The sequence below is a fragment of the Monodon monoceros genome, unplaced genomic scaffold, assembly GCF_005190385.1.
Source record: "Monodon monoceros isolate NGI ecotype Baffin Bay Population unplaced genomic scaffold, NGI_Narwhal_1 Super_Scaffold_11, whole genome shotgun sequence".
In the NCBI taxonomy this organism is placed as follows: domain Eukaryota; kingdom Metazoa; phylum Chordata; class Mammalia; order Artiodactyla; family Monodontidae; genus Monodon; species Monodon monoceros.
The window spans coordinates 98,223,962-98,243,416 of record NW_021703767.1 but is presented as its reverse complement, the minus strand read 5'-3'; the positions used below and the strand labels follow the sequence as shown (position 1 = coordinate 98,243,416).

Here is a 19,455-nt window from a genome sequence, read left to right as displayed (position 1 = left end):
CTGTTTTGAGGCAATCGGGGGCAAGCTGTCTCACAATTAAAGCCAAAGTCTTAGCAATTTATAAAGATCTTAGGGGGAAAAAAAAGCTGAAAATCTATAAAAATGCCTCCCCACAGTGCAAGTACAGACTACTTTAATGACTTTAATGACCATGCATTCCACTAAGTTAAGCTATCTGGAAAAAATGTGAGTGCAGATAAAGAAGTAATAAAGATACTCTCTGATTTAAAACAATGGATTAAGAAAGGAGGCAACAGTTTGATTCAGAGTTTTCATTTTGACAAAAATGATGTCATTAGAAGTGAATTACTACCAGGACCTATATCACAGAGAAGGAAACACAAGTCCTCAAGGAACATGTGCCAGTGGTTTTATAAGGATGGTTAACTGTTTTTGTTAGGGCTCTGATTACAAAGTGCCATGGGATTTGAGTGGCCTTCCCCTAACCCTAATTTTTCCTGGAGCCCTATTAGATAGGTAGGGGATCATCCAGAATGGGAAGTTTTTCAGAAATTGTATATTGTTACGGCAGTAATACATGTACACTAAAGAACTGTGCTTTAATTTATAGTAAAATATACTTTTTTATTAAAACTCATCAAAACATTTGCTCAAGGTATATTTATCCAAAGAAACCTCCACAGATTATTTTCCTAGCGTATTTCTATTTATATATTTATATATATACATATATATATATATATTAAATACAGTGCATGATTATAAACCTGTTAACTAAAATCAACAATAACAAACCAGACTAAATCTCTCTGAGTTGGAAGCTACATAGAAAAGAAGGAATACTAAACATACCAAGCAGATAAATTTTCTCAAATTATCATGTATCTATGATAAGATGCAATAAGCCCATGAAACTTCCACCTAGTAAAACTATCTTTGCAGAGTAAAAATTATTTATAAAAGTACATAACTATGAACATCCTAACCCAATAAACAAGAATGAAAAAGACTGAGGTAAGAGGTGGACGGGCCCCTGGGCTGGACAGATGGTATTTGTCAAGCGGAGTAAAATTGGAGCTTTGTTTTCCCTAGACACTTCAAGGACCAAGTTAATGACAGGAGCTGAGCTCTGCTCTAGTAAAGAGATAAGATGACCACTCTTGAGGTCAAGGAGACCTCCCCGACTGCACATGGGGGTCAAAAGGGAGGGGCTCCACCCCATAATAGGTGCTGTCAAACCTCCCACTAGCCTCTGTGCTGGAATCCATCTTGGTAAAACGCAACATGCGCAGGCATGTTGGGGAGTGTCCTAGAACAGGTCAGATGTGGGAAGAGAAGTGAGATAATTGGTCAAAGGTAAACAAAGACCTGGACTAACTGCCCTGTACAAATGATTTAACCATCTCTTTACTACACTCTTCCTCATTAGGGAGGACGCCCACACCCTTTCTCTCCAGGTGTGTATTTCTGCCTTGCTTCTGTCTCAAATAAAAAAACAGTTTCTCTGTGTTCTCCCCCACATGTTGCACTGTGTCTCTAATAATAAACTTTGTACCTGTTTTTACAGTCTTTGCCTCCTTAAGAAATTGATTTTTCAAATGGGGCAGGAGCCGGGGGAACTTTGCTTCTAGCCTCTAGCCCCTGGTAGCTAGGATTCCTGGTTTTCATTCAGGCTACCCAGGTTCGATTCCTGGGCAGGGAACTAAGACCCTGCTGCTGTCTCTCTGAGATCAAGATGGAGCTTCATCTCTCAACTTTTTCACATTATTAAAATATATACTCTATTCTTAGAGCAAATTGTTATTTTGCTTTTCTGATGAATCCACCTTTACAGATAGTCTTAGTACAAATTTATTCCCTAAAAATAGGCTTTACCATAGGGTCAACTCTGAATTTTCCATGAAAGTCAAAGTAAAAGGTATCCATAAATAAAGGACTTGACCAAAGTTTTTGTCTACTGTTAGGATCAAAAGAAAGAAAGAAAAAAGTCAACTTCAGGCCAGCTGAAAGGTAAAGAAACAAAGGACAGGAATTTCCATATAGCAGACACCAGAAAGAAAAACAGAGTTTGACTAAAAGTCCCCATATAAATACATGAAGAAACAGGAGAAAACTAAATATTTATAGGATGAAAGAAAATTGCAACAGAGAAACTCACAACAGAATCATGTTTCAAATCCAGTTCTGCTCATCATATTTCTAAAAACAGATATGAAATTTGCATAAGTAGTACAAAAATGTCAATGGTATGAAGAACTACTTATTGCAAGCTAGTTAGGAATCAAATCCTGGAAGTGTGAAATTCATTTGACTGAAGTTTATTGCTTATTCCAGCATCATTTCAATATAACTTTAAGTAGAACTTAAAGGACCCTTAGATTTACCTTTCCTCTAAACGTCTAATGGAAACCACAGGTTTTATTAATCAAAGATTTATGTGTTACTATTCCTCCTTGACACATAAGGGATAATAAAAAAATAAGCAAGTACCTGGACACAGGCCTCAGATAATAAATGCAATTTACTATTCAATAGACAGTAAATGTCAAATAAAAGTAATCTGGACTCAATATTTAGTACTATCATAAAGTAACGTGAGAGTAACAAAATAAAACACACTTAATGCCATTAAACTATTTAAAAATAAGACAATATAGCATATAAATGTAATAGCTAAAAAATAATATATTGTCAAAATTTTTAAATCACTTGCTATTAAGAAAAATAACAAAATGTGATCTCAGCCTTTCAAATTTTATTGCAACATTAAAAATTCTATTTAGAGAGCATTCTTAAAAGTGAGCCAGAATAGCAACAAGAAAACAACCTAGGAAATTCACACCTGCAATCCGCTTTCTATTTGCAGTTTTGATGCCATATAATTATACACTATATTAATTATCTTAGCAAGTACTTACTACTGTTTTCAACTAATATTACATGTATAATGTATCCAGATGACTTAGCTGCTTTTAGCAATTATACATATTTGAGATACATGAAGAACAAATGATTTAATATGCAATGATTTGAATTACAGATTTTTAGGCATAGCAGAATAAACTCACTAATAAATAACAATCAATAGTTTTTCATTCGTTTTCTTATACATAGTAATGCTACTACTATGTATAAGTAGTACATCACAATTGACAATTTTTATCCCATAAATACCAATGAACGTAAAATATAGTAAAAAAAAAAAAAGAAAAAACTACTGTAAAATTTGTCAGACTCCATAAGAAACCTGTAAGATAATATGGGTAGCACCTGTAAATTATAAAGACTCCTCAAATAATCAGCATCAATGTGATTGATTAAAGGGTCAGACATGTGGTTAGACTAATGATTTTTTTTAAAACAACGCACATTTATTATCTCATGAGTTCTATGAGTCAGAGTCTAGTTCCAGCTTAACTGGATGCTCTGCTCAAGATCTTAGAAGGCTGCAGGCAAGGTGTGGGCCAGGCTGCATTCCTTCCTGAGTTTGGGGTTCTCTTCCAAGCTCACAAGGTTGTTGACGGAATTCAGTTCCTGAGGCTACAGGACTGAAGTTCCGGTTTTCTTGCTTGCTGCCAGCCTGAGGCTGCTCTCAGTTCCTAGAGGCTGCCCACACTTTCTTGCTATGTGGCCCTCTCCCTCTCCCAGGTCCTCTCACTACAGGGCAGGTTACTTCTTTAAAGCCAACTAGAGGATCTCTCTGACCTCAGGGAGGGCCTCGGTCTCCCTTTTAAGAGCTTTCATGTGATTAAGCCAGGTCCACCCAGAATCAACTCCTTTTTGATAACTCAAAATCAACTTATTTGGAACCATAATTACATCTGCAAAACCCCTTGACCTTTGTCACATTCTATTGGCAAGTCACAGGTTCTCAGACTAATGATCTTTATGGTCCCCTCTAATATTGAGCTTCTATTATTTTCTATTTGGATAAGGAAGAGGTCTGTATTTTTCTAATATTTTACCTCACTGTATTTTCACAAAAGTCTTCCAAAATATGTATTACTATAACACTTTTTAAAAATCCCTAAAACCAAAAGTAACAATTTCATTAATTCTTTAGAGTCATTATCATTAAAATACTTTGTTTTCTAGATTCTAAATTTAGATGGTCTAAGAACTGCATTGAATTTTTACAAACACTATATCCTGAATAATAAAACCTAATGCATGGAGCACCTGCTATGAGCAGAATACTTTTATATTTGTTGTCATTTAATCAGATCCTCACAACATCTCTGCAAGCTTCTGAGCTTGCATATATGCGTTTTATCTTAAAGATTCTTTTAGCATAAATATTACAGAAACACCCTCTTTTCCCTTTGAGATGAATTCAGGCCACCTCTGCATTAAACCCTAGCACTGCAAAATGGCCATAAGCACATGAAAAGATGTTCAACATAATTAGTAATCGGGGAAATGCAAATGAAAACCGTAATGAGATACTACTTCACACCCACTAGGTCAAAAAGTGAGATTAATAACTGTTGGCTAGGGCACAGAGAAATCAGAACTTTCATATTCTGTTGATAGGTGTGAAATGGAGCAGCCACTTTGGAAAACACTCTGGCAGTTCCTCAAACAATTAAATGCTAGAGTTACCATACAACTCAGCAAGTCCACTACTAGAGGTATAGCAACGAAAAATTAAAACATATGCCCACAAAAACCTGTCCATAAATATTCACAGCAGCATTATTCATAATGGCCAAAAGATGGAAACAGCCAAATTTAGGATATTGACATTACCTGGACTCTAAAATCATGGGAATTTATGATAATTCCTTTTTGAGGAAACATTTACTCCCCATCCTTATATTTCTATCTTATTTGTGAGACTTTGGGAGAAGAAAGTGAGTGCGCTGACCTCTGCCCTTTCTGGGTTCTCCAAGGGCTACCTGTCCAGAGAGGGATGTATTCCAGTCTAGATCTCCATTAAGGAGTTTTTCTGGGTAGGTCCTGCCCTGTCTATAACACTGGGGCGGCGGGGAGGGCAAAAAGTTCAGTTCCAGGAAATAGCAGGAAGCTGATCTGTCTGAACACCCATGCTACAACCACCAATTCTGATTGTATCGATAATAAAACTGATATTTTGATTTCTACCTTCTGACTCTAATACCTATTTCTCAATTGGTTTAGAACATGGAAAGTGAAGAAAGAGATGTTATATATTGCTCTTCAAAAATTGCAGTACACTCTGAAACTGGCCAACAATTATCTCTACTGTAATCTCATTCTGAATTACATATTGTCACAAGTCAGGTTGGCCAAGAAACCAATTCTGAGATTTGCCTGCCTGACTTTTACTGGGGCGTTCTCTGAGAAGAACACCTGTGGGTGAGTGAAGGAAGCAGAATTGGGCAAAGAAGAGAGTTGAATTTTATGCAACTGCCAATCCCAAGGGAGGAGCTGTGATGGCCCATCGGAGTTGTCCCCAATTGAGGCAAGAGGTAGCTGGGAATTTGTACCCTAACATAGAGCAGTTATTGGCCCAGAGGATGGGCTGCCTCCAGGGATGGAGTGTAAGCTTGGAGGTGGCAGTTCTCTTTGGGCAAAGGCAATTCCAGGGGAGAGACTCAACTATGATACAAATGCAGGCAACATTCCAGGCAGCTAGGGTAGTGAGTGTCTCATTTCTAAAGAGGAAGATCTGGGTGGCACACATAGCATCTACATTATGTGTGTACACAGCACTTAAAACGGGTACATTAGGATCATCCAAGTAAGCAACCACGATATTATCCAAAGGACCAGCTATGGCCTAGAATTACTGTATTATCCTGAACATTAACAGAATAACGGTAGTGTGAGCCTAAAAGCTGATACTGGTCATTGTCAAATGAAAGAAAAAAAATCGACCATTTTTCTACCAAAGTCGGAAAGCATAAATAGTATTATGATAACTGAGGTTCTGCCTGGTAATTATTTTCCTGTAGGTATGTTCAAGCAAACAAATACTCCCACTTATAATCCATATTTATGTAGGTATACCTTACTTCGTAGTTAAAAAAGTGAAGAGGTTGCATATAGATGCCTCATATTAGAAAACATAGAAAGTCTACCTCAGTTATCTCTTCTCTCATTACTAACCACCCCTCTTCCCAAGGTCTCTCCTTTCCAGTTAAGAAAATCTCCATTCTAATTAAGAAAATATATATACCAGAATCTATTAATGATTTTCTTAATCCAGCCTCCCCTTGCGCATGTCACACCTCACAATGAAATGCCTTTTGTTTGTTTTTCCCCCTGTTATCCCTTATCTCTGATTAACCTTGTCTCTTCTTTGATCTTTTGTTGTTAAAAGGAAATAGGAATTCCTGATATATTGAGGCCTTATTTCTCACCAATGTGAGGCTTACCAAGTGAAAAAACCTTTTGTTTTAACCCTTAGTGTTGAAAATCATTCTAAATACAGAAGTAGAATTTTCATCCTTGGTAATTCCCCTCATGAATTTACACATCATTTTGCAGATAATTAACTATTTCACAGAGGTTAGAGAAGGTTAAAAAAAAAAAAAACTTGTGCTGAAATCACTTCCAAGTATTAATCAATCGTAAATCAAAAGAAAGACCCTTTGAAATTATGTTAGTCAACATGGAAATGGTAATAGTTTGTCTTCAATTTTTCAGGGATTTATCTCTTAAGTGAAACAAAATATGCCAGGACAAAATGGTCCCTACTGACTGTGAACTTTGTAAAGACTCACTGGTATGTAGGCTGGGGGCTGAAATGATTAACAACACTCAAAATAAGCTATTCTTCATAATAACCAGAAATGCCAACATAGGTTAAATAATATAAAGTATAGCAGTCATTAGCCTAGAATGCTTGCTTTTTATATAGTAATGCTTAATATTCAGATATAAGATGTCTGCTCTAACTTCTCAGATTAGGTACAAATTCAACAGTCAACAAAAAAAATCTCATGACTTCTTTTTGTCTTCACAGTTTGCATATTTTTAAAATTGAGATACAGTTGCTGTACAATATTATATAAGTTACAGGTGTACAAAAAAAAATCTCATGACTTTGACAGTTACCAAAGTGGTGGAAAACTAAAAATGCTATGGCTGGTTAATGAGGGCTAAACAGAAAGAGGTATCCACTCACTGCTGAACAATGGCCATCAGGCCAAGACACAACAGCATCACGAACCTTACCTTAATGCACAGGGAAGAATGATGGAAACAAGAAGAAAAAAAGCAAGATGACTGAAAAAAAAAAAACAACAAAGGGCTAAACAGTGCACAGAAATAATAAGAAAACGGCAGATAGCTAACGGGACAATGGATTAAATTCAAGATGGGATAACAGAGAATGGGTAAGACCATGATAGAGGAGCAAAAATAAAGTACTAACCGGAAAAGCAAATCTCTGAGGATGAATGTGTAGTGACACATATTACATCAGCTAGTTGAGACCTCCTATTAACTGTTATAACAGCTACTGGTCAACATAATGGGCAGGAGTCACCAATATATAGTGAGACTCTGTCCACTGTACACTTTACTAAGATCGGAGGGAGTAGGTTATATATTCTGAAATAGCTTCCTTTAAAAAAACCTTTTTTTAATTTTAAAATTTTAGTTGAATAAAATAAAGGCTCAAATTTACTTGAATTACCTAAAGAAAGATAGCTCCTTCAAAGTATTTCATTACTTAGCAATCCGGGTACATAAAATGATGTTATATACAAAGAGAGTAGTAACCATGTTATGTTTAGCTCCCAATACAGGTGGTCTCTGTTTGCTCTTTTCTAAGGGTCAGCCTCACAATCTGACTTCCCCAGCAGACAATGAACTTCCCAGGAAAATCCTCAAGATAGCATCAAGTAGCAACTTTGGTCTCCACAGACTAGAGGGCAATCCAGAAGAGTAACATAAATATAGAAGATATATAGCTATTTATCATTATTTAACTTTAAAATATATACATAAGAGAATCCCTGTGTTTGAAAAAAACTCTCAAGGATTCATTATTCCTTGCTATGTTCTTTGATTTGTATACATATTATGAAATTCATTTATGTTAATTTCTAGAGATGAATGCATCTTCTACAATTAGAAATTCACTAGGAACTTAAATACCATTCTGCTATTTCTGGCTTACCAACCTTTCCTCCCCTGCAACCAAAACTAGAAAATGTGATGCTGGGATGAGATGAAGCTTACACTCAGTAAGTACTAATTCTCTCACTTCAGCATCAATTCCACATTTAGAATTTTATAAGAATATAATTTACAAAAATCATCTTCTATGTTAAGATATCTAATATATCCATTTTAATGACATTAACATGGAATAGAAAAATACTCAATGTTTACTATACATATGCTATGTCACATAACTTTTAGTAAGCATGATTTGACCCATGTCATATCTGCCTCTGGATTACAATAAACCATATCATGGCAAAGTCTGACTGTGTTTTGAAGTTGAATGTGGGGGGTGGGGGAGGACTGAGAGAGAGAAGCAGAAAGGGACAGAGTTCTGGAAGAGAGAGGGGAAGGAAGGGAGAGAGAAAAGAGAATCAGACTTAGATAAACCTTGAAGGTCAAATACTGAAGTTGAGGGAAGGAGCCATGTCTGATTCTTCTTTGTATCCTCCACACCAGCTAGCACAGTGCCTAAATTCACTGAGCAGTAATTCAGAAAATGTGCTGAATAAATCATTGAATGGAAAATTCTAACAAGAATTCACAGTGGGAAATTACACTCCTTACCCTTACAGTGGAGTACCTTTAGTTAAATTCTATATTATTTGCATATTAACAATTACACTCACTTTTGTATACATTAATTTTCATTTCCTGTGACTGTCCAGTCTTAGGATACTTCCTGAGGCAGGGGAGTAGTTGGTGGATTTCCTTTTGTTTTCCCTCCATCACTTCTGCCAGAAGGCTCTCAACACTGACTAGCCACTCAAAAGTTAACAGACTTCGGTAAATACTGATAAAAAAGTAAGGTCAGTTTTATGCTTTGTGGTTATCATGACGTGGGTCATCAGCATCTGTGAGAGCTACCAATATTTATATATGTTGAAGCAACATGTAAAGATTGAAGTCTACCAGTGACCTTTCTAAATACAGATATCAATATTAAAATTTACAAGATAATATTTAACCCTTCAATCCATTATACAAGGTACTCGACTCTCACTTTTATTTCCAGGTCCTTAAGAGGAGGATCCTAGTGTTATTCATCTGTGTAGGGTCACTGCCTAGCACTGACCCCACACAATGAATGAAATCTATGACAAAACAATGCATCATCAAACGTAACTGGTATAATGTTATATGAATATTTAACCATAATTATTGTTTAAGTATTAGAATCTTAAAGCCATCTGACAGCGTTTGAGTTTAGGCATTTCAAAAAACAACTATATGAGGATAAATAAAAGTTTGTGATATGTAGGAGGAAAAGTAGAAACCTGAGAGATAAGCTTATTTAAAAAATAGTGGGGGGCTTCCCTGGTGGCACAGTGGTTGAGAGTCCGCCTGCCGATGCAGGGGATGTGGGTTCATGCCCCGGTCCGGGAGGATCCCACATGCCGCAGAGCGGCTGGGCCCGTGAGCCATGGCCGCTGAGCCTGCGCGTCCGGAGCCTGTGCTCCGCAGCGGGAGAGGCCACAGCAGTGAGAGGCCCGCGTACCGCAAAAAATAAATAAATAAATAAATAAATAAAGTAAAATAAAAAAATAAAAAATAGTGGAGGAGGACAAATAAAAGACAAATTTTAAAAAAATAAACATGAGAAGAAAACAAGAGACTTCTATTTATAAACTAGATAGAAGTAATACTTAAAACAAATCATGTGTTCATTTGAAACCACAATAGATAAAAATATTGTCTAATTTTTAAATGTCAAGTTCACAGATAGAATGTGTAATGTAAAAACTCTAATCAAGCTAAGTGTTCCAGGAGCTATATTAAAGCACAGTTTAAACAACAAAATAAAATCCAGATTTGCATTCAGTAAAATAATTTTAAGTTATATGTAAAGACTGTAGATAATAGAATTTTACAAATTAATGCAAATCATCCTAAATTCTAGATAATTAAACATGTTTTATATGTCTTTGTGTGGAAACATTTTACAAATACACTGCAAGTAAAGAGTTTTAAACAGTCATACCTGCAAAAGAGTTGTTCTATGGAGTTTCAGTGCCCCCTTTTGATGAATTTTAGCAAAGCATCCTGAACAATAATCTTCTCCACATTCAAGGCATACCTTAAAAGATATTGAAAAATCATACAATCTTATAAAATATGACTTTGAGAAAATACTTGCATAAAAAATTCATTGCTCTCATCTTTACTTCTCCAATTACACACCTAGATGTCAGCCGAATTGAGAAGCCCAAGGAAACGGGACAACATTTGTCTGTTAAGATGTAACTTTTAGAAAAATTAACTTATAAACTTTAACTACTCTCATAGCAAAATAAATATAATAGCTGTAAGTAGGTTTTAGATATATGTGTTAGGTGCATGTATGTATGTACAATTTCTGAATAAATCACTAAAAAAACGGCAACCTCAGATCAAACTTCTTAACCTGGTAAAAATTAACAGCAATATCTCCGGGTCAAAACTATTTCATTATGAGTTCTTTTATCTTTCTGTATTGATCTACATGACACAATTAGTTTCAAAGGATGTGTATACTATTTGTCTCCAAAATTCCCCACAGTCTTCTTTGAACGGCACTACTTCACTGGTGATTCTCAAAATGTTGTTTTAAAGCATTCTTAGGAGATTCCTCAAAGGAAAAAAAGTGTAAGAAAAAAAACTGGATGGATCTTCATCAACATGTCAGCAATGTTTATGATTGGTGAAATGATTACAGACAAGTGTATATTTGTCTTGCAAGTTCTCTATGGTGCTAAAATGTCATTCTTTAAATTTGCGGATAAGTTGGAAAATGTGATATATCTCTACCTATGATGGTGCCAAGCAAGGGTGAAAGTGAGAAAAGGAAATGGAATTTTTACTGCAAGAGTAATTACTACTGTGCAGACGCACAGCCACTCTAACACCCTTTACAGTATGATAAAAAAAAATAGTGCAAATGGCTAGTAGCCCCCCTTTTCTTGAGTTTGGCCTAGGTTGAGAACATCCAGTAGTACAAATAAGAAAGCATGAGGCCTGGAGAGACAGTGTCAGAAAGTCTGTGCCAAGGAACTCACACTCCCTTTAGCTCTCTTTCATTTCCTCTCCCTTTAGGGTGCCCACCACCCTTCTCCCCCTCCTTCCTCTCCCCTCTCTCAGGGTATAATAAGCATAAAGCAGCTGGGGCAGACTGGGGAGAGACAGACCAGGTTCTTCTGCCTTGTACGGGTCACTGGTGACCTGATGCGCAATTCAGTGACACTTCTCAAACTGTACCATGCATACAAATCTCCTGGGATTTCCTTACAGTGCACACGCTGGTTTGGGAAGTCTGGAATGGGACCCAAGATCCTGCATTCTAATAAGAACCCGGGTGATGCCCATGCAGCTGCTGGGTGCAGACCACACAGGGAGTAAGAAGGCACTAGAGTGTATTGGATGAAGAAAAGGAGACTAAATTTAGGGGGGTATAAATTAGGAGTTTGGGATTAACAGATACACACTACTATATATAAAACAGATAACCAACAAGGACCTACTGTATAGCACAGAGAACTATTCTCAATATTTTTTTATAACCTATAAGAGAAAAGAATCTGAAAAAGAATATATATACAGGGCTTCCCTGGTGGCGCAGTGGTTGAGAATCTGCCTGCCAATGCAGGGGACACGGGTTCGAGCCCTGGTCTGGGAAGATCCCACATGCCGCAGAGCAACTGGGCCCGTGAGCCACAACTACTGAGCCTGCGCGTCTGGAGCCTGTGCTCCGCAACGGTAGAGGCCGCGATAATGAGAGGCCCGCGCACCGCGATGAAGAGTGGCCCCCACTTGCCACAACTAGAGAAAGCCCTCGCACAGAAACAAAGACCCAACACAGCCAAAAATAAATTAATTATTTTTTAAAAAAAGAATATATATACATATATATATCTATCACTTTGCTGTATACCTGAAATTAACACAACATTGTAATTCAACTATACTTCAATAAAAATTAAATAAAACCCAATAAGAGTCCATCAATTTTTTAAAGTTGTATTGCAAGTTCCCACATGATGATGCGGTTACCTACAATAATGTAGCCATGTTTATTAAATATGAAATGATTAGGACAACACTCCAAAAATAGGTTAAAAGAGTAGGGAGTTGTATATAACTAAAATGAAGCTAAAAAGTAAGGGTCAAATAACAATAACAATATCCACAACATTCAGGGAGCACTTACTCATTGTTCTAAGGGCTTCGTATGTTCCACCTCATTTAATTCTCACAATAACCCCATAAGGTTAGCATGACCATTGTACCTCCATTGTGAAGATGAGGCAACAAAGGAACATAATGATTGAGAATTTGTCCAGTCATACAGCTAATGGAGCCAGGATTTCAACCCCAGAGTCTGGTTCAAAGCTTAAGCTCTTACCCAAGACCCACATTACTCATAATCATTGACCATTAATTTCAGTATTAATCATTTATTAGAAAACCTTCATAAAATCTGCAACAAAATAAAGCCAAAATGTCAAATGATTGCATGGTCTGGTATTTATCAAAACCCAAATGTATTTTTCAAATGTGATTATAGCTACACAGAACTGGATTTATAATTTTAGTGGAAGAAAAATAAATACTATCCCTAGTATGGGAACTAATCCTAGCCTTTCAACTCCTGTTTCAAGAGCTATAGTCTCTTAGAGAAATGATGATACAAACATTATCTAAATCCGTAATTTTTAAGTGAAAAATTAAAAGCTATAATTTCACATACACATATGGAAGTATTACTGTATTAACGTAGACTTCAAAATGTATTCTACAACATGTCAGCTAATATTTTAATGAATTTCTCATAAATGTTCGGCACCATTTTTACAATGTAATATAGAGGACTGAGAGTCAGTTTCAGCATATAATTCTAAGCCAAATATTTGCTAACAATAGACTTTCAATGAAAGTAGCCAAACAGATGTTATACTGGAAGATCAAAGCTGGAGTCACAGAGTAAGCTTATATATTTTGTTACACAAGCATATGTGGATTTAAATTGGGTTAAAATGACCGCCAACTGGAAAATCTTTTTAGGTAGTTTGTATAACTGGCAGGAACATACTAAAAATGTGGATAAGGACGCCATTCCACCACAGATGCTTCTTTGACGATGGAGTACTAAAGTGCTGTTTTAGCAAATATCTTTTTAATTTGTTCAAGGCTAGATCACTTATGCTAAGCCTTCAGAATCCATTTGAGTTTAATTAAAGTATCCACATTTGCCAAATTAATATGTAATTTTTAACTATCCATTTCACTTTTGTTATGTAGAAACAGCCTAAAGCCACTGGAATTTCTTTTAAAAATAAGAAATCTGCAAACTTGGGGTTTTATTTTTACCACCAACATATATGAATGCAACATATATAAAATGTGCCAACAACAAAAGGCATACAATTTACTATCTCTTCTCAATGTGCTAGGCACAATGCTAAATACTTCACATGCATTAACCATTATCCTCAATAACTCTGAGGTCGTTATACTACTGTTACCCGTTTTGTCCCATTTTACAAAGGAGAAGACAGAAACAAAAGAATTAAGTCATTTGCTGAAGTTCACATAGCTAACAACAGGTAAAGTTGAGATTCAAACCCCCAAAATGTAAGCTCTTACTCCCTACCTCCCATCCCTGTACAATTTTCCCTGATTAAGGTCCTGTCATAAGATATAGAAAGCCTGACTCTGATTATCCAGTCAGCATGACCATCTAGAATGATGGAAGCTAAGAACACAAGGTAACCTCAGAGTTCAACACTATAGAGTTCATTACATCTACCGAGCTTGAGTTTTTAAATAATTTTTTGTGCTTTTAACAAATACCATGGGATATTATTTTCATTTCAGATCAAAGAACATCTTTTCTTAAAATCTTAGTAAATCCTTTAAGAATGGTTGGGGCCTAAACCCTGACTTCTATTTACAACAGTTTTCAGGCAAATCAGTTTTGTAATCACTGCACACTTCATCACTCCCATCTGCTTTCCAGCCAAGGCACATGCCATTTATACTGTCCGGGAATGTCCTTTGCTTGCTTTCCCTTCTCTCTGGAAAAACAGATCCTTTATTTCCAAGTCAAATCTTATCTACATATGCCATATTGTTTGAACTCCATGGCCTTTAAAAAGTGCTCAACATAGAAGAGGATTAATAAGAAATATTGACTCATAGCTCCTATGCAAATACTTTTTCAGATCATGAACAGTGGGATCCAACAATTCAATTCTGCCATAAGACCCTTTTAGCTTTCATACTTCAAACTTCAGGAATATTAGCATTTGTTTATATTTTCTTAACTTTTCTGGATAGGTATAACTTGTTAAAATTCCACCATCATATCAAGTAAGGAGAAAAATAGTATGATGTATGATGTAAAAGTAAGAGCATTATACCAAGAGCCAGGGTTTTACATTTAATATTATTAGTGCTTTATTAGACTTAAAGCACTCTAACTCTCTGAGCTCAGTTAAAACTGCCATGAAATAAGGCTAGTAATACAATCTTAAACCAGAACTGATTATAACTAAATTCTCTGAAATTTAATAAATATTAGTTATAGTGATCCACAAACATTAGTTATAATCAAATTCTTTGGGGGAAAACTGCTTCCTAGGTATGTATAATATTTTAATTGCAAAATATATTGGATATCTTCCTTTCAGTTAGCTTCAATGGTAACAGTGTTTTCAATAACAGAAACGCTTTAAAGAAATGACTCATTCAACAAACATTTGCTGAGTACCTATTAAATTGCAGGCATAATTCAAGGTGGTAAGCACACAGCAGGGAACAAAAGTAAATCCCTACGCTCATGAAATTTACATTGTGGGTGAGTGGAAAATAAACAAATAAACATACACTAAAGGGTGATAAATGTTATATAGATGAATGAGGCAGCTTCACAAAACTATAGAGAGTCATCTCAGCTGTTGCTATTTTATAAAGAGCTGTTAGGACAGGCAATGTTTGAGTTGACCTTTATTGATATGAGGAGACCTTGGGGGGAAAAAATTTGATGGGGAAATATTAAGAGTTGAATTTTGAACACACTAAATTAGTGATTTTGGTTAGAAATCCAAGTAGAAGTGTTGATTAGGCAGTCTGAGTTGAAAGTTCAGGGGAGAGATGAGTTAAAGATGTAAATTTGGGAACCATCAAAATAAAGATGGGCTTTAAAACCAAGAGAGTAGATGAAACTACCTAAAGAACAAGTATAAACAGACTAGAGAAGAGGCCTGAGGACTAAGCCCTGTGGCACTCCAACGTTAAGGGGTCAAGAATACAGAAAAACAACAAAGCCCTACACAGAAAAATACATACCATACGATTCCATTTATATAAATTTCAGTAGGTTTAGCACCACTACATGTATGCTGCTAAAAATCAGAATAGTTGGTTTTGTAGTGGGAGTTAATTGGAAAAGGCACAAGGGAACTTTCTGGGGTATTCTATTATCTTGATGGGGGTGTATACATTTAAAATTTGTCCATTTCACAGTAGGTAAATTATACCTCAATAAAAAAAAAGAGAGAGAGAGAGAGAGACAATGGGAGGAGATAATGTGATGACAGCAAGTGTAGACAGCTCTTTAGAAATGTTACTAAAAGGGGTACAGGGGGAGATGTGGGGATCAAAGAAGAATTTCTGTTCCAGTTTTGGTTCGAGAAATACTGCATGTTCTTGTGCTGATAGGCACGATCCAAGGGAGAGAGGACAAAAGTTAGGTGGTGTCTTTAAACAAGAATGAGAGGATGAGATTCAGGGCATCGTGTAGCATTGGCCTTTCCTGGCAGCCTGCACACTTCACCCTTAGTAATGATCATGAAGAAAAAGACATGGCTACCAAGCAGGTTAAGTCGGGACAGGTGTATGAGCCCGTGTGAAAGTCTGATCTTACTCCAGTGTACATACTAGCAGAGCGGCTTTGTTCTCACACTGCCCACAAACCTTCCCTTTTATCTTGGGTTTTTCATGTTCAGAAGAATTTGCCATTTTATAATTAGATGGTTGTTTCACTGGCTCTGAAAGGGAAAAAAAAGACCAATCACATTAAAATACGATGTTCAGTTTTCTGATTGATAAAGGAAATTATGCACATTTCTAAATTCTCAAACAGTATATAAATATTAGTTGCCCAATAAGAATGGCATGTAGCCAAGTCTAATCTTCCCAGTAGACTAGGGAGCCCACAGTCCCCCTCCCACCCACTGTGACCACAGGGCCACACATATCCACCCATATCCATTCTGCTGTAAACTCAGTTGAACTGGACATGTAAAATTACAGAATGTTAAAAACTACGCTTTGGATAGAATTCCCATAGTGTTCTGCCCCATCTCTGGATCAAACTAAAGCCCACACAGAACAACTTCTATAATAAATGTTATATATATTTCTATAATTTGTTCTATCAAATTATCTTAACTATCCAAATTAAATGTTTATCCTCTATTTTAAAAATCTTATTTCTTTTAGAAGTACTGTAAATTCAAATTTTATTTTTGGTTTTTGCTATTTTCAAATAATGTATTAAAATATAAAGCAATTTTCAATATTCTTTTAATTTCCCAGAGTAAAATTTCAATCTATAATTTTATACTGCTAAAATTTTCTTCCTAGAGTTTAAGGAACAATGCTATGAAAGTCCTCACTTTTCAAAAATACTATTATTATGATCATATCCTAAGTTGATTTTTGACATAAAATAAGCACCCCTCCCCAAAATACAGATAAAATATATTTTGAGTATCAAAGATAAAGAGTCACCATTTTGGGGTTTAGAATCTTTATGCTGCATGAACAGTTCTAGCACTTAAATTTTCTATGTAATTCAAATGTAAAAAAAAGAAATACGTTCAGCATCTAATAATACAATGGTAAACTGTTTACCTTGAAGCTGCTCCTTCAGTAATTTTAATTTCACTTTTCCAGCAGAAAGCTGTATTAATAAAATAGATATTGTATGTCAGGTATACAAACTCAAATAAAGTTTAAGTTACTAATAAAAATATTATAAAGCCATGACATTTTGGTGCATCTTGAACAAAACAAACATTTTGAAAGAATAATATGAGATCTTTAATGCATATATAGGAATTTTAATTAAATCAAGAGAAAATTCATAAAAGAAAAATATATTTTGGAAATATATATAAACCAGTTTTTTTTTAAATGTCACAAATTATCTTTAAACAAAAATTACATATCACCATGAAATGATTTTAGGAAAGCACTAGCATTCAGATATTATAAAGGCTCAGTAAGCCTTTTCTATCTCTGATCTTTCTGAAACACACAAAGCCTAATATTTGTGTAGACTGAATCTAAGCTGAATTCTGACTAAGCTATTCTGCTCACATAACTGTAGAAGCTAATATTATTATCTTAATTGCCCAAATCAGAGAACCACATGTTTAAGCATCATAGGCATAACCTTCAAATATATTATTTGTGATCCCTGACTTTCCCAAGTTGTAGCCAAAAAAATTGAGTAAGTAACAATTATGGATAGGTATTTCAAATAAATAATCACTTAAAATCCTTGGATCTTAGGAGTTTAAGAAACAAAACAGACTCTCCAATTGCACATACTTGCCTTGGTCTTATTAAGACCAACGTCTGAAGTACACACACATTCACGGAGCATGGCGCACACTTATACACACACACTGTCAATTCATGCCTCATTTTCAATTTTCAATTTGCATGCTCAATTGCCCAATTTGTACATGAGAATATGAAAATAATGGTTGCCTCTATGTCTATGGCTGTACCAACTGCAGTCATCTTTGAAAATTTAGGCCTAATTATTTTCAGTGAATCTAGTGCTTTTGCTTCAAAAGGGCATTTGTTTGTTCCCATTCTTTAAGGAGCTGCTCAAATGCTATGTACCAAACACAGCAGACAATAGAATTGAAATAATCAATTTTTATGTGAACCACACTTTTATTTTTAAACTGGCAGTGTTGTACAAGTTACAGATAATTTAATCCTATTTTTTATAACCAAATTATCCAATACTATTACCTTAATGATACATCTGAATTGCAACATGATCTATGTGTTTACAGGCTACCTGGGCAGAATGCATATACCAAAGCAAAATGAATTCATTATCAGGGACATGTTATACTTTGTTCTTGTTACTGTGAATAATATTTTTCTGCTCTATGAATATAGCCATATTTACTTCATATGAATCAAACTGTATACAAATATTTCAATGAACAAACTGCTAGCTTACTATTTTTAGGCAAATAGAATTTCCTCCTAAGTCTGATTTTTATCTGTTGAGGAAAGAGATGAGGGTGGAGTAGGGTTGGACCAGGGATACACACACACACAGGCAAACACCATAAAGATATATGGATATGCATATGTGTGTATATATAAAACACCAGGAATTCAATATACTGAAGCCTATACCTTATTAACCCACTTATGACTCCACCAGGAGATGCTGAAGGGGTCCTATCAGGAGTCAGGGCAGCTTAGTGTCTCTACCACACAGACATATCATCTGGGCCCTTGGGGTCAGACTACGTTGTATTCATCGGCCTCCCTGGCATTCACAAATGCCTCCATCCTGCCACTAATGTCCTAATCCACCGTGCTGGGCCCACACTCCTTCCACAAGCCACCTTTTCAAACATCCTCATTCTTAATCCAATTAGCTACTCAACCTTTGCCATTCTCCACTACTTGTCCTTCCGTCCAGGCTGCTCTGCCCTTCCATGAAGCCCTTATTAAAGAGTCCTTTATCTTATGCCTTAAAAATTTCCTTAAAATATCTCTTCCAAAAGTTCACAGTAACTGGACCCACCTTTCCTCACACTCAACCTTCTCCACAGAACTCTCCAGAGGAAAGAGCTCCATTTCTACCCCCTTTCACTCACCAGGAGAGAAGGAAAATGTTCTCCCTGTTTGCTCCCCAGTGCTGCTTCCAGAATACTGGTCCGCTTTCACCAATACGTGAAGTTGCCTCTACTGAAGGTCCCCACCATCCACTTACCACCTTTATCAATACCCAGGATCCTCTTCCACCTGAAACCTCAGCAGTCTGTTCAGTATTTCTCTCCAGCACATTTCTGGGTGATGATCGTGGAGACTTTACTGTCCATGTTCACCTGATATCCTGATGCTGAAAACCCTCCGACATGCTGACTACTATGAACATCTAAGTGCCTCCTCAGCCACCTGACCATTATGACCAAACCTTGGACCTAAGCAGCAATCTGAATGGCCATACTTTCAAAATCCCAAACTCAGAGTTTCTCAGTGCAAACTGCAATCTCCTTACCTCCTTCCTCTTAGACCTCCCATTATCTACCAACC

General features: G+C 36.1%; 1 protein-coding gene across 1 annotated transcript in view; it reads right to left on the bottom strand.

The window, feature by feature from the left end:
* The window catches only part of ZBBX (zinc finger B-box domain containing), a 99,895-nt gene that overhangs the window by 69,158 nt on the left and 11,282 nt on the right, over nt 1–19,455 (bottom strand). Inside the window, 3 exon segments of the mRNA XM_029214815.1 lie at nt 10,100–10,195; nt 16,033–16,142; nt 17,011–17,059. Of these exon segments, the coding sequence (XP_029070648.1) occupies nt 10,100–10,195; nt 16,033–16,142; nt 17,011–17,059 (255 nt within the window).